We start from the raw sequence: 14,832 nt of genomic DNA, 5'->3' as shown, positions 1-14,832 counted from the left end.
AGTGACGCGGTGAAGACAGAGCTAGAGATGACTACGGTATATGGATAAATAACTAATGGAAGTAAAAAAAAGACGCACGTGAAGAAAAAGACTATTTTCCAAGATATCCCACCTACGTCGAATGTTATTAAATATGCATATTTTACATTAAGATAAAGGTCACAGACACTGAAAACTTAATAAAAAGTACAGGACTGAGACAATATTTAAGGGTTTACCTGCAACAAGAGCCCCTTCATCTCCTTCTATACTTGTTTATTGTCAGGGTTTTGTATGTTGTCACTTTTAATGTTATTATTACCGTAGTTCCCTTGGAGTTGTCCTAGGTCTGACCCAGAGCAGCCATCCTCACTGCAGACCAAGGAGATACAACATGATATCCCTGTGCTCTGTGACCTAAAAGAGGGCAATCTATGAAGGCTGGGGACCTGATCACCCAAGACGGTGATCTGCCTCCAGTTTGGCGTGGGGGGACTGCTGCCCCGCTGGACCTGCCAGCCTGCACCAGAATACATTGCTGCCGAATCGGCTGGCCCTTTATAAGTAAACATTTTAATGAAATGAGAATGTGCGTATCATAATTCTACCCATTAGAGCTGAAAATTACATTTTACTTGCTTGCTATAGTATTATCAAAAAGGATTTCACGAAGAAGTACCAGCATGGTGCAAAAGGAAAAATAATCTATGAATAAGAGTGACCTATGACTTTATACTTTACTGTTAAGCAGAGTATATTTAGAATTTAGCAGTCCAATATTTTATGTTTCCATGCCTCAATAGAAATAGAACTTTCCAAATGATAATATCTGTAGGATGTGTTTCCAAGTTCATTAGGGGAGGAAATGGAACAATACATCATACAGAATTCTATGGGGAACCGTTACATATTTATAGCGGCAATCACATGTACATGTCACCTTTAAATAACATCTATGCAATATGCATAATGTTCTAACAACCACTTTGTTCCTACATTAATGATACTATTTTACTTTTTATTATTTTCATTATAACACCTTTTTTGTGTGTTCATGCAAAATGATCATGAATAGTTAAATAATATAATCCTCTTTATGGAGAAAAGTCTTCAATTCTGAAATGATTTTGATGGTCATGCTATTACAGTGTGCTCCAGTGCACTAATGTTAACTGTCTGTACTTAGGCACGGTTGTCTGTACTTATTGACTGTGGTAACCTGGCCTTGCTGACATACTGTGCCGGTTGATACATGTAATAGAGAGAGTGATACATTATGACGCACATGTTGGCCATAGATAACGTAAACAATGAGCGCCTCAAATGATACGTTTCTTCTTTTTCCACGGCTAACATGGCACAAGCTCTTGGTACCCACTGTAGGGCCAGAAGTCCTACCGCACACTGACATCACATCTGATTCCAGAAGCACTATGAGGCTGCTGAGTGGTTCAACTAAGTCCATCACCTTACAGCACCAGGACCAGCTCTAGCCCCTCTAGCCTCACTGAAGTTATGGCCCTGTGGCACATGACCTGGACTTTATATCCCGGGTTCCAGGGAACCACAATGCATTGCTCCAGAATGAGACCTCTGAGTCTAGTTCAGAAGTCTCTCCTGAATGAGTCCCTCCTGGTAAGAAAACCGCTGTGTGTGATATCTGCTTGTATATGATTGTGTTTGTTTTGCGTGGCTGTGTGTAGCGCCTGGTAATAGAGGGGTTTATTCTTTGAAACTACGCATATCTGGTAATAAAGGGGTTACATTTCTGAAATTGTTCATGCCTGGTAATAAAAGCATTAATCCTATGAAACTGCTCACGCCTGGTAATAGAGGTGTTAATTCTCTGAAACTGCTCATGTTTGGTAATAGAGAGGCTAATTCTCTGAAACTGCTCATGTTTGGTAATGATTGAATGTATATTATAATATAAATATGAAATCAACATGTTCCCAAGGCGTTCTAATAATTGATATAATATAAAATGTATTTTATATGTATGCAATGCATATGTGAATCACTGTGTATGTGAGATATACGTTTAATATACACCTGTGTGTAATCTCATCTCCTCCATACTGTGCCCTTGAATGACAGAAATAAAGCGAGGCCACCCTAGTAGCGCTATGTCCATGAGCAAGCACAGGGAGCAAACAATCACACTAGGGCTGGTGGAATATGAATGGCCCACGCAGCTCTGAAGGACGCAAGAAGGATGGATGGCTTATATAGTGATAAAATGAGTATAATGTGATAATTCCATTCAATAGCATCACCAATGGTCAAACGCCTGCGTTACACATGTCATGCATTGGATTCTTCAGCTCTCAGCTCATAAAAGAGCTAATGTTGCCATTTGGTTGCCTGATTTGATGACTAGATCTTTCAGTCATTTCTCTGAATTTCTCCAAATGACTCTTTACAAAGATATATCCAGCTCTACATTATTATTAATATTATTAATTTATTTTTATTGTTTTATATAGCGCCATCATATTCCATAGTGCTATACATGACACAAATAAGATTTGTACCTGACCAAAATGAGTCCACGGCTGGTAATATATGACAAGTTTGGTCTGGATTTGGAATTAGATCTAAACTCGGGCACCAAGTTGACAGAGGGACTCGATCAGGTACTTGAGATGCCGGATTTAGCCAACTTGGCAGTTGGCTCAACATGACAGCAGCACAACTTTTTGTGAATAGACACATTGCTGTAGGAATTGTTGTTGAATTGTTGTCATTGAGTGACCTACTAACCTACGACGACAAAATGAAATGAAATTTAGGCCATGGCTTACTATAATGGCATTAAGCCCAAATAGTTAGCCATTTGTTTTGCCATTCTCAGTTTTAGAATATACAAACCATTGAGTTTAAAGCTCCCTAAACCAGAGGATCTCTTTAACCGGTATGGTGGAACGGTCCACTACAATGGAGATAAAACATTTAAACTTTTTTAATACACAACCCCTTTATGCATCAGGTAGCCCTAAAATGAAAGATTAACGAAAGATTAATTGTTCTCTTCTTAGCCAAGGTAATATATATAGTGATAATAAGATTTTCATATAAGAATGTACAAAAGGAACTCCATACACAATGTAAACTGTTTTCTTAATTTATGTTTTACACATGGATGAAACTTACTTGTTATGTGTTTTACGTCACTGAGAGGGTGCTGGATAAGTGGAACAGCTTCCTAGCAGAAGTGGTAAAGGTTAATATGAGGTGAGTGAATTTAAACATATGAGGGACATGTTATCCTGAATACAAGTCAAGACCAAAAACCACATAATGTTTAGTTTACTTTAGTAGTCGATTGACTTGTTCTTATCTGCTGTCAAATTCTATTTCCCTATTGAATGTATTTATTTTTTGGGTTTTAGTTAAAAGCTCTTTTGGTTGTGCTTGTATGGAGACAAAACGCACAAATATTTACATTATGTATCCTGTTTCCTGCTAACACATATCCCTTCCTTCTAACCCAAAGAGCCCCGGTGCAGACACACTCTTGATTTATTTCAGACCGGTTTCTGCCACACGGTTAGATGAAGGAGAAGTACAGGTAGAAAAAACAAACAAGTGTGTTTGTTAAACAGAACCATATCATGAAATTAATTCAGGCTGAGAACCAGTAGATGAGCCACTTTGGGTTTTTTTCCCTGGCTTTTTTTGTACATCTTCTTGACCTGAAATCCTGCTCTGTGGGAAGATATACTTTTACTTTTACTGATGTATTTTGGGCACCTTCTCATGACAATAACAACAATGCCCAAATTATGAGCAGATACAGTGTTTGGAACCCTTTTGTGTACCTTTGACTTCAGATGGAATCATTCCATCATCCAAGAAGATACCTCTGAGAACTGGAAAGCATGCATAACTATTATTGTTATTATTATTATTGTATTTTTTATAGACCACCTACAATTTACGCAGCACATACAATACATATATTCAAAACTAGAATTGTCAGACTAACCGATAAGATGGCCCTACTCACAAGCTTAAAATTCTACATCTGTTTCTATGTAGGCCCAATAAAAGGTATGAACTTCAACCCCTTTTGACCTTGGGCTAATACGACTATATCCATTTTTCTTATCTAATTTATGGAAACATTAAAATTTGGATACTATATTGCTTATTAGTCCATTTGAAAACAAGATGGAAGGGAATTGGAGAGATGACCATGATGTGGCACATGCCAAGCAAGGGCCCAAGGACAGAAGAGGCGTCAAGTTCAGCTTGGGTTTTCATTCATACAAAATGGTTCACAAAACACTGAAAAAGGTAGACGAGTGTAACACTCTCTTCAAAGGAAAAGAGAGGGAGGATATGAAACATAAAACACATAAAAGTGTTACCCCAAATACCATAGGGCTGTTTACTTCAAATGAGAAGACACATCAGAACCAAAGGGTGGTGGATAAGTGGAACAGACTCCCAGCAGAAGTAGTAGATATTTAGAAAAAGTGGACAGATTAGATACTGAACAGTGTCATTAAATCTTTCTATGATTTCTTGTACATTATATGTGTCATATTCCTCATAGACGGGGGTATCAGGACCAATATTTCTTAGGTGGTGTGCGCAGAAAATTTCTCTTGTGCAAAAATTTTCCCAGAGCCAAAATTTTGTGCGCACAATATGCTTCTGCAAACGTTAAATTTAAATTGTTATTCTATATTTTTGGTACAGCTCGCTCATGGTTAATAACACTACATTATAGTGTGATAATGTAGTATTAGTTACACAACAGTATTACTTGCTGTAATGTTTTTTAAAGGTGAAATTCTCACTGCATAAGTAAATTATGAGCGGATCACGAGCGGAGGCTCCAGGCCGCATAAAGGATAAAAAAAAAATTGGGAAAAATTGTTGTGCGCAGGGGCGTACCTAGAGTATTTGGCACCTGCATAGCTTCTATCGTTAGGCAAACATTGACAGGGGTACAGCATAACTGTTATCATTATTTACTAAGGCAGACATTGACGGTGGTACAACATAACACCTATCACTATATACTGAGGCAGACATTGACGGTGTTACAGCATAACTGCTATCATTATATACTGAGGCAAACATTGACGGTGGTACAGCATTACACCTATCACTATATACTGAGGCAAACATTGACGGTGGTACAGCATTACACCTATCACTATATACTGAGGCAAACATTGACGGTGGTACAGCATGACTTCTATCATTATATACTGAGGCAAACATTGACGGTGGTACAGCATAACTGCTATCACTATATACTGAGGCAAACATTGACGGTGGTACAGCATAACTGCTATCATTATATACTGAGGCAAACACTGACAGTGGTACAGCAGAACATCTATCACTATATACTGAGGCACGCACTGACGGTGGTACAGCATAACACCTATCACTATATAGAGAGGCACACATTGACCGTGGTACAACATAACACCTATCACTATACATTGAGCCAGACATTGACAATAATTCAGCATAACCCCAATCACTATATACTAAGCCAAACATTCATGTGGTGTAGGCCTACCACTTTAGTGTCTGGCCTAATATATATATATATATATATATATATATATAGGGATGCACCGAAATGAAAATTCTGGACCTGAAAATTTAGCATTCACTTGACTGAAACCGAAAATGACCCCCCACACATTTAAAAACAAAAACAAAAAAACCCCACTTTTTTTAATATATATATATATATATATATAAATATAAATTATCAGCAATCACAGTCCTATCATGCCCAGGTTCTAGCATGTACTGGTTGTTTGGGCATGATAGGAGTGGGATTGCTATTAGCAATCATATATATATATAAATATTGTTATCAAGTTTTTCTGTCCAATTTTGGTGTTACTTACTTTTAATAAAGGTGTGGTTAACACACCAAAATTGAACAAAAAAATATATAATTGCTACCAGCAATCTCACTCCTATCATGCCCAGGCAGCCAGTACTTGCTGGAACCTGAGCATGATAGGAATATGATTACAGCCTCCCTATGCCATGCTATCCCCCCCACACACACACTTACACATCCATGCTATCACACACACACTCATTCACAAACATTCAGTTTAAACTACAGCATAACACCCATCACTCTCACACACTTACTAATTCACTCTCACAGAATGTTTTCCTACCTTTTCTCTGTCACTTTTCCTCCTCTTCGTTCTTCCTCTTCTATGTCCTCTCCTTCCGGTGCAGTAAAGACGGTGGGCGTGGCTTCAGTGCTGTGCGCCGGGATCTGACATCAAATCCCGACGCACAGCATCGGTTGCCACGCGCATCGTAAGGGAGCAGGATCGGAGGTCTGTATTAACAGATCTCCCGCTCCCTTGATTGATTTTAAGCCGGTTGGAGGGAGATCCTTGATCTCCCCAACCGAGCTTGCTCCTATAGCGGCGGACATTACTGTCCATCTCTGGAGGGGTGCTGTGCACACAACCAGAGCGCCATGGTTGCAGGGGCGCCTGACCGGGACTTAGATTAAAGCATCGTTTTTTTTTAAAAACTTTATTTAACATCATTCATGTTAAATAAAGTTTTAAAAAAAAAACGATGCTTAAATCTAAGTCCCGGTCAGGGGCGCCGAGCGGTTGCTCGTGAAGTTCTCGGGAACCGCTCGGCGCCCCTTACTCTCCGTGACTCCGTCGCTGTGCCGGCATCTCATGTTGAGCGCCGGACTATTCCGGCTCTCAACATGAAATGCCGCCACCGCGGCAGAGCGAGAAGACGGATGCCTCCCGCTCTCACCGCAGGACTCCGGCAACAAGGTAAGTGGGGGGGTGTAGTTTGAAGGGGCAGAGGGGGGGGTGTAGTTTAAGGGGCAGAGGGGGGGTGTAGTTTGAAGGGGCAGAGGGGGGGTGTAGTTTGAAGGGGCAGAGGGGGGGTGTAGTTTGAAGGGGCAGAGGGGGGGTGTAGTTTGAAGGGGCAGGGGGGGTAGTTTGAAGGGGCAGAGGGGAGGGGTAGGTTGAAGGGGTAGTTTGAGGGGCGGTAGTTTGAAGGGGCATGGGGGGGTAGTTTGAAGGGGCAGAGAGGGCGGGTAGTTTGAAGGGGCAGAGAGGGGGGGTAGTGAGGGGGGGCGCCAGAGGAGTAGTCCGCCACAACGCCTAAGGCCGCCTCTGCACACAACCGGTAGCGGACCGCCCCCCCACCTTTCGATACGCTACTGGTTGTGCGCACAATTTTTGTTCGTGTGCGCTCCCTCTGAAAGCTATGTGCGCGCGCACAAGCGCACAGCTTAGAGGGAACACTGATCAGGACAAACATTGTTGATGAGTAAAGAATTCACTGATCATCCAGGTACATCAAAATTACCAATTAACATGAAAACTATGCTGCTCTTAGAGTTCAAAATTACATTTCAATTGTCATAAAAATGAACACTTGATTTTTGTATATTATTAGCCGTTAAAAGACACAAACATTAAACATGGCTTATATCATATTTTTCAACAATGCACGAACAGCGATCCATATAATGGTTCCCTATTTATTATGTCAGCACTGGACTTTTGGACGCTGTGTGTATTGCGGGAGTTGGCAGTCCGGACTGTTTGCCTCTAAAGCTCCGTGATGAATCACAGATGCCGGGAGGCAGGATGTGGTATATTTCTGTTATCATTATACACATCGGTGTCTGGAACGTGGAATGTCATCCAGAATCTTACGACATGGCCAACTGGGGATTTTTTAGATCTGTTTTATCATTAAATAAAAACGTTTAGACCATTTGGTTCCCTTTCAAGCCATAAGATTGAAGCGTTGGATCTTATTTGTAACAGATCTGTTGATTTGTCTGGTTTCCAATCATGCTTTAGACCGGGTGGCAAAACAGACAATCTCACTTAATACAAGCATATGTTATACATTGGCTATAAAAGTGATAGTGTCAAGCAGATATTACGCTAAGCAAAATAAATATTACCGATATATATTACTTCCATTCAAGCGTTCCAGCACCTCATAAATACATCCATGCTTGGTCTGCGACATGTCAAGACAGTTTAACATACAATAAATAGTGAAGATTCTTCAGTTATAATATAAATAAAGTTTATCCACAAAATACCAAATTGCAAAGTGTCTTAAAATGAATAAACATACAGTTTTTTCTTGTCAGTATGGCCATTTAAAGGGACACACCAGCCATCATATGTAGTTTAATAAAAATGATAGCTGAGTGCGTATTTGACCCCCCTATACATCTGCCTCTTTCCCAGACACACAGCTCAAAAGTTCAGGGTCACTCAGCTGTTTTCATGGAAATAAGGACATTTTAGCTGTAACATAATTGCAAAAGGGTTTTCTAACTTCCAGTTAACCTTTTAAACTTAAACTTGGATTAGCGAACACAACGTGCCTGTTGTCTATCCACGACTATGAGGAAGACCTTCAGGCACTGTTCCATGATGCCCGGTGGATCCTCATCCAGCGCCCTCTGACCACAGTGGCAGGCTACGGCCTTGCACGCAGCTGCGCCACACACAAGATGGCTGTGATGCAGCGCCATAAATGGAGCGATGTGAACTGAGCGACGTTACTCCCTTTCCCTCCCTCATGTTCCTATAAAAACCATCAGAGAACCACTACACCTTGTCCTGTGATGGTCGTACCTATGTTCACCATAGTGTATCTTGTCTTTGTTTTATTGCTATGTGCGCCTGTGTTTGACCGGCTTGACACTGACTATTCTGCTGAAATCCGGTTTCCTGAACTCAGCTTGTTACTCAACTATTCGGAACTCTGGCTCCCTTATGCCAATTTAAGACCAGGTTGGACCTACCTGTGTGCACCCTTGGAGTTAGTCCTTGGTCTTAGAAGATCATCAAAAGTCCAACCGCAGCTCAAACCCAAAAGGCTCAACCTCGGGGGAACTAGTTGGAAGGCAAAGAACTCTTCTGAGACTGACAGGCTTACTCCCATGGGGGACACACAGTCCTACCCTGTAACAGCGTCTCCTCTGCTACACTGTGCACAACCATAAAGATATTCCATTAAAAATCAGCCATTTCCAGCTACAATAATCATTTACAACATTAACAACGTCCGTGCTGGATTTCTGATCCATTTCATGTTATTTTAATGGACAGGATCTGCTTTTTTTTTTCATAAACAAGGACATTTCTAAGTGACCCAAACTTTTGAACGTTAGTGTATGCTATAAACCAGCCAGCTACAGATTTCCAGGGGGTTCAAGAAGATTCTCTGCCCCTATTGATTCACACAGCCAACGCTGACACAGCCCTTGGAAGTGGTGTTATGCTGTTGACCTAGAGCTGCAGCTTCTCTTAAAGGTAAGTGAGCTTTTTTTCACAGGTTGCAGAATGCATATTAAAATACGTACAAAATACTTTAACATTCATTCTTTGTTGGTGGGGGGCCCCGGTAACTTGCAGTGTATTTAAAGAGACTTGCATGAGATTTTTCATTGTCTCACCACAAACATCATGTAGTATGTACTATTATTAAACAAATAATTTTATCAGAGGTTTTTATGGACCACTGCATAACCTAGGACTAGGACTCCCATTTTGTTGCATCCTAATTTTTGGTAAGATGTGAAAAGCAGACTTCGATATGAGTGCAACTGGGGAATAATTTGTAAAACAGGGCTGCAGAAATCCAGTCTTTGTGGGGCACAAACAGGCCACGTTTTCGGGAGTCCCAGCACAAGCACAGGCGTTTTGTCTTGTTTCTTTTGTAATATTATATATAATGTTTCCACATATATGCAGGAAATGTTTCTAAGTAACAAAGCAAAACCTGCAAACATGGACAATTTACAGCGCTCCTTGCTGATCCATTCTAAGCTCGTGTACGTATATCCCAGCAGTCTGAGTTTCAGTTTACATTTTTAGCAGAATTGTTATTGTCAACAATGAAGGTGTGATCCCAATAATGCAAACCGTGCCATCAAATACATTTCCTGAGCTCTTAAAACAACATGTCTGAGGGAATGGCTGTGAATAACATTCCCACATAATAGCAAATCTCTTCTTCAGTTGCTTTCTCTATGTCTCTACTCAGAAGATTACAAAGTTTTAAACCTTCCTTTTAATCAGTAGCGGACCTAAAGGGTTTGAGGGGGCTGTACGCCGCGGGCCCGCAACTTAAATCTGTAAGAGAGGTAAGGGGGTGCGGGAGAGTGAATGTTCCAGCATGTACTGGCTGACTTAGCATGATAGTAGTGTGATTGCTAACAGCATGCCCAGGTTCTAGCATGTACTGGTTGCCTGGGCATGATAGGCGTGTGATTGCTGTTAGCAATCATATAAATATATTAATACTGTTATTTAATTTTTCTGTGCAATTTTGGTGTGTTATTTACTTTTAATAAAAGTGTTTGCCATCAACCAATAAAGTGCAGGTGCACGTCATTGGTTGATGGCAGAAGAGGCCCCTGCCGGCGACCATAAGAGTTGCTTGTGCGGACATTTAAATCCTGGCGCCAAAGCTGCTGCATAGTGCGCACCGCATTAACCCCTTCTACAAAAAAAAACGAAGAAAAAAACCACGAAGAATGTACACGAATTTTCGCCCGAACCGAACACAAGAACGGGCGAATATTCGTGGAATGCGAAAATTTCCCCCACAAAGACGAACACGAAGATGCTCTCTCAGGGTTAGAAGTAGGGACTGAAGAATTGTAGAATACTAGCAAAGCCATATTTTGCAGTGTTTTATAATGAATTCAGTTGTTTTCCTACATAAAAAGACTAGAAAGACTGATAAACTATGGGACATCTACTAAACAAAAAGTATCAAAATGCATTATAATGTAATATTTAAATTTACACTTTAATGTATTTTTGTAATTATTAACTATAAAAAATGTAATATTTTTGCTTACTCTTCTTTTTGGAACTTGGACACATATAAAGCAAAAATTCAATTAAAACTAACATTTTATTGTGCGGTGTTTAGTGTAAGACCCCTCATATTTCTTTCCATTGCATAGGGTATTTTTGATTGATTCATAGAATGTTTTAATATCGGTTTAATTTTAGAATTTAATGGCATTTGAAAAGAAATGTTTTACATTTGGGGAAAGGTAATAAATATTTCTAAAAAGATACAAAATATTTGGGGTTTCCATGCATTGTGCACCTCTGTTATTCCCCTTTTGTCCAATAGATTACAAACTTTCAATAGCAGAGCCATGTTCTCTCTTTGTGCCGGAATGTCTTGATCTAATTATTCATTTTAAAAATTGTCTTTGTTACATATTTTTAACTTTCCTTTTGTAACAGCGCTACAGAGTCTGCTGGTGCTACATAAATGTAATGTATGTATATATCTAATGTGCCCTTGCCTTGATATACCAATACTGGCGAATTGACCTGCTGTCTTGTCCCTAACGAACGTTCTGCTGATTGAGATAATCTAAAGCACAGGAAATGTGCGACCTGATGGTCTATTATATGGCGGTGAAGAGGGCAGGATTTGCTCGAGGCACAGACAGAAAGAAATTCACAGGAAGTCTACTGCAACAAATCAGTCTTTATCGACATAATATGCTTATCAGTGTGTGGAGAACAGTGTCCATACTGTGTCCACTCTGTACATTAACGATCCACAAAAATGTGACATGGTCTCATCCATAATGACAATCTGTTTAGTAATGCGAGATGGAGAATACTGAGCCGCCGTAATGACCTCTAAAAGAGAAAACAGACTAATCTAACAAAAACTCCAGCGCTGCAAGGCGCAGCAATAAAAACATATGCATTACATTACATTTATGTACATAGCGCCAACAGATTCCGTAGCGCTGTAACACCAGAGTCAGTAGAATATTTAAAATCACATACAACAAACTGGTATAAAAGGAGAAGAGGGCGCTCGTGAGCTTTCAATCTAGTCAGTGGTTGAGGGAGGAGAGGACAGCTTGGATGGAGATGAGTTGGTTGAGTCAGGATGATCTGTAGAGGTTGTTGGTTGTTTAGATAAATTGTTTGGATACCGGCTGAGAGTATTAGGAAGAAGGATTGTAAGCTTCTCGTAAAACAGAGCTTTACAAGGGAAAAAGTCTGATGGAATAGGGAAGGAAATTCCAGAAAAGGGATGCAGCGCGGGTGAAATCCTGGATACGGGCCAGTGTATGGCATGGAAATATTGTGTCCTTATGTCAGAATCAAACCACAATATGCAGAAGGTGGAAAGAGTTACAAAATTATCTCTAAAAGCCTTAATGTTCCTCAGTCCATGGTGAGACAAATCATCTATAAATGGAGAAGCATTCTGCAAAGATGAGTGCAAGACAACAGTGCAGAATGCTCAATAAACTTAAGAAGTATCCAAGAGTGTCAGAACAATGGTATTCATGAGAGGACACCACGCTGCATCCAAAAATCATTGCTGCATGGAAGTTCACAAAAGAGCACCTGGATGTTCCACACAAACAATATTCTGTCGAGAGAGAAAACACTTGACTTGTGTGGAAGAAACACATGAGACCATGTGTAGAGGAAAAGAAAACAGCACACCAACATCAAAACCTCTCCAAAATTTAAAGTATAGTAGCGGGGGCATCATGTTTTGAGGCTGGTTTGCTTCCTCAGGGCCTGGACAGCTTGATGTCATCGATCGAAAAATAAATTCTCTAGGTTTTTTTCCAGAAGAATGTAAGGCATTTGTCTATCAATTGAAGCTCAACAGAAGCTGGGCGATGCAACAAGACAATGACCCAGCGCACAGGCGTAATTTAACAACAGAATGGGTTCAACAGAAAAACATATGCCTTGTGGAGTGGCCTAGTCCTGACCTCAACGTGATTCAGATGCGGTGGCATGACCCCAGAAGAGCAATTCACACCAGACGCCCCAAGAATATCGCTGAACTGAAACAATTTTGTAAAGAGGAAAACATACTTTTTATGATCCAAAACTATTAACAGTCATGAATAAAAGTATTGTTTATGTTCCATATTTATTTAATGTATCCATTTTGATTTTTTTTAATAAAGCTTTTCTCTTTTATTAAACATGGATAAATTCTTGCACTTGCACACTCTCATTAGTAATACAATATATATATTTTTACCATTATCCCATAGCATTTGCCAATGAGTTTTTATCATGTTGCGCCGGGTTCTCCGCTTGTTCTTCCCACTTGCTGTGTGACATTGTCCTCACTACGTTCTGGAAGCTGCATCCTGATATCCTGAAGTGGAACATGTCCCGCGAGTGAGGTGACATCCTCACCAAAAATACAAAAATACAAGTGTTTGAGCGACACATTGTTGTGTACTTGAACACTGTGACACGAATGATTATTATGAGCGATAAGTATCGAGATGGTAGTGAGTGCTGTGTGAGTGACGATCAGTGCAGTAAGTGACAGAAAGCGTCATCTATGCAAAAAACAGGTATGTATTTACTAGTATTACATGTAAAGGAATTATTCTCAGCCTCACACCTACACAACATCTTTTGTGTAAAATAATCTGTAACAATTTAATTTATAGTTCAGGGATGCTTTTTTAAAAATCAATACGTAAACATAGAAACATAGGATTTGATGTCAGATAAGAACCAATTTTATGGCAAGACACGGAGGCTCCTATTGCTTAACTCTTTCTTTACTGACACCAATAGCAGCAATAAAAATATGAACAGAGAGAAGAAAAAACAATATATGGCCCCAACAGCCAATCATCACACAGCACACAATATAACACCAGACTCCTCCCGGAAATCATCCTCTTTCTTTGCTGCTCACTGGATCAGATAAGTATCATCCAGTGTTTTCCATTATTCTACCGTGTGGTCATATTATATTTTAGATCTATCTTGCCTAATTTCTTTATTGTTTTACCGTGTCTCCGTTTGTTTGCCTGTCTATATTTCAGGTCCCTATTTCGTTATTCATTTATCTGGCTTTGTTTTTCCCGTTATAGATTTCCCTTTCATTTGGAGCTTGTTTATTTGATTTGGTTTTCTTCCCGTTTCGGGTTCCGTTTTTTCCACCCTTACTACTTACCCTTCCTGCTCGGCATGTCCTGCCTTGTTGTTCTCGTCTCTCTGGCTCCCGGCTAGCTTGCCGTGGCTTTTTCTCTTACTCGCGTCTCTCATTGACGCTCTATCGTTTTTCCGCGCATGCGCGCGGCTACCGCTTCTCGTCAAGTTCTTCGCGGTTTTTTCCTCCACGCGTCTCAGCCGCTCAGGGTTGTTCCTCCGCCGTTCTCGCTCCTCCGGACACCGTTTTGTACGCCCAGGCAGGGGTAAGCTCCCAACCTGGTGCCCTTATTTTCGGAGAATCTTTTGATTCACCTCCCGGTTATTATTTTGGTTACCGGGTCATTATTTAATTATTTAATTGTTGCTGCAGGGTCTCTGTGCTCATAAGCTCATTAATATGCCTAAGCCTGTTAAAGAAGTGCCTTCTCAGGCTGATAATGTTCTTTTGGAGTCAGACCCAGTTTTGCCTGGGCCTAGTGGGAGTAGTAATCTCCCTTCTACTTCTGGGCCTCATATAGACTTTCAAAAATCTGTGTCTGATGCCATCTTGGCTGCTATGGGATCTATGACATCTACCTTGTCGCAGTCAATTGCTCAAGCAATCAACACTTGTTCTCTCCAAGGTGCTTCGGCACCTCTTAAAGTGACGGCACATAAAAAAGCGGTGGCCAAACAAAGGCACCTTGATCCCCCGACCTCCAGAATTCTTGAACATGGCGAGGTCCATACCGCCCTAGATAGCGTGGCATCAGCACGCAAAAGAGCCTACCCGCGCCAGGCAGAACGGGCGCGGCGGTGGAAGTGTGCTAAGACACTCCCCGAGGACTCAGATTCGGAGCCTGACTCCGCTGAGGAGGTCGTG

General features: G+C 40.6%; 1 protein-coding gene across 1 annotated transcript in view; it reads right to left on the bottom strand.

The window, feature by feature from the left end:
- The window catches only part of LOC149283776 (pikachurin-like), a 54,078-nt gene extending 40,070 nt beyond the window's left edge, over positions 1-14,008 (bottom strand). The window contains exon 1 of the mRNA XM_089497292.1: positions 13,993-14,008. Coding sequence (XP_089353418.1) covers positions 13,993-14,008 — 16 coding nt within the window. The remainder of the gene's footprint in view (positions 1-13,992) is intronic.
- Between the last annotated feature and the right edge of the window lie 824 nt (positions 14,009-14,832).

This window comes from Sceloporus occidentalis, unplaced genomic scaffold (genome assembly GCF_023333645.1).
Source record: "Sceloporus occidentalis isolate IW3139 unplaced genomic scaffold, rSceOcc1.0.p SCAF_101, whole genome shotgun sequence".
NCBI lineage: Eukaryota > Metazoa > Chordata > Lepidosauria > Squamata > Phrynosomatidae > Sceloporus > Sceloporus occidentalis.
This window is presented reverse-complemented; position numbering and strand designations above follow the sequence as displayed.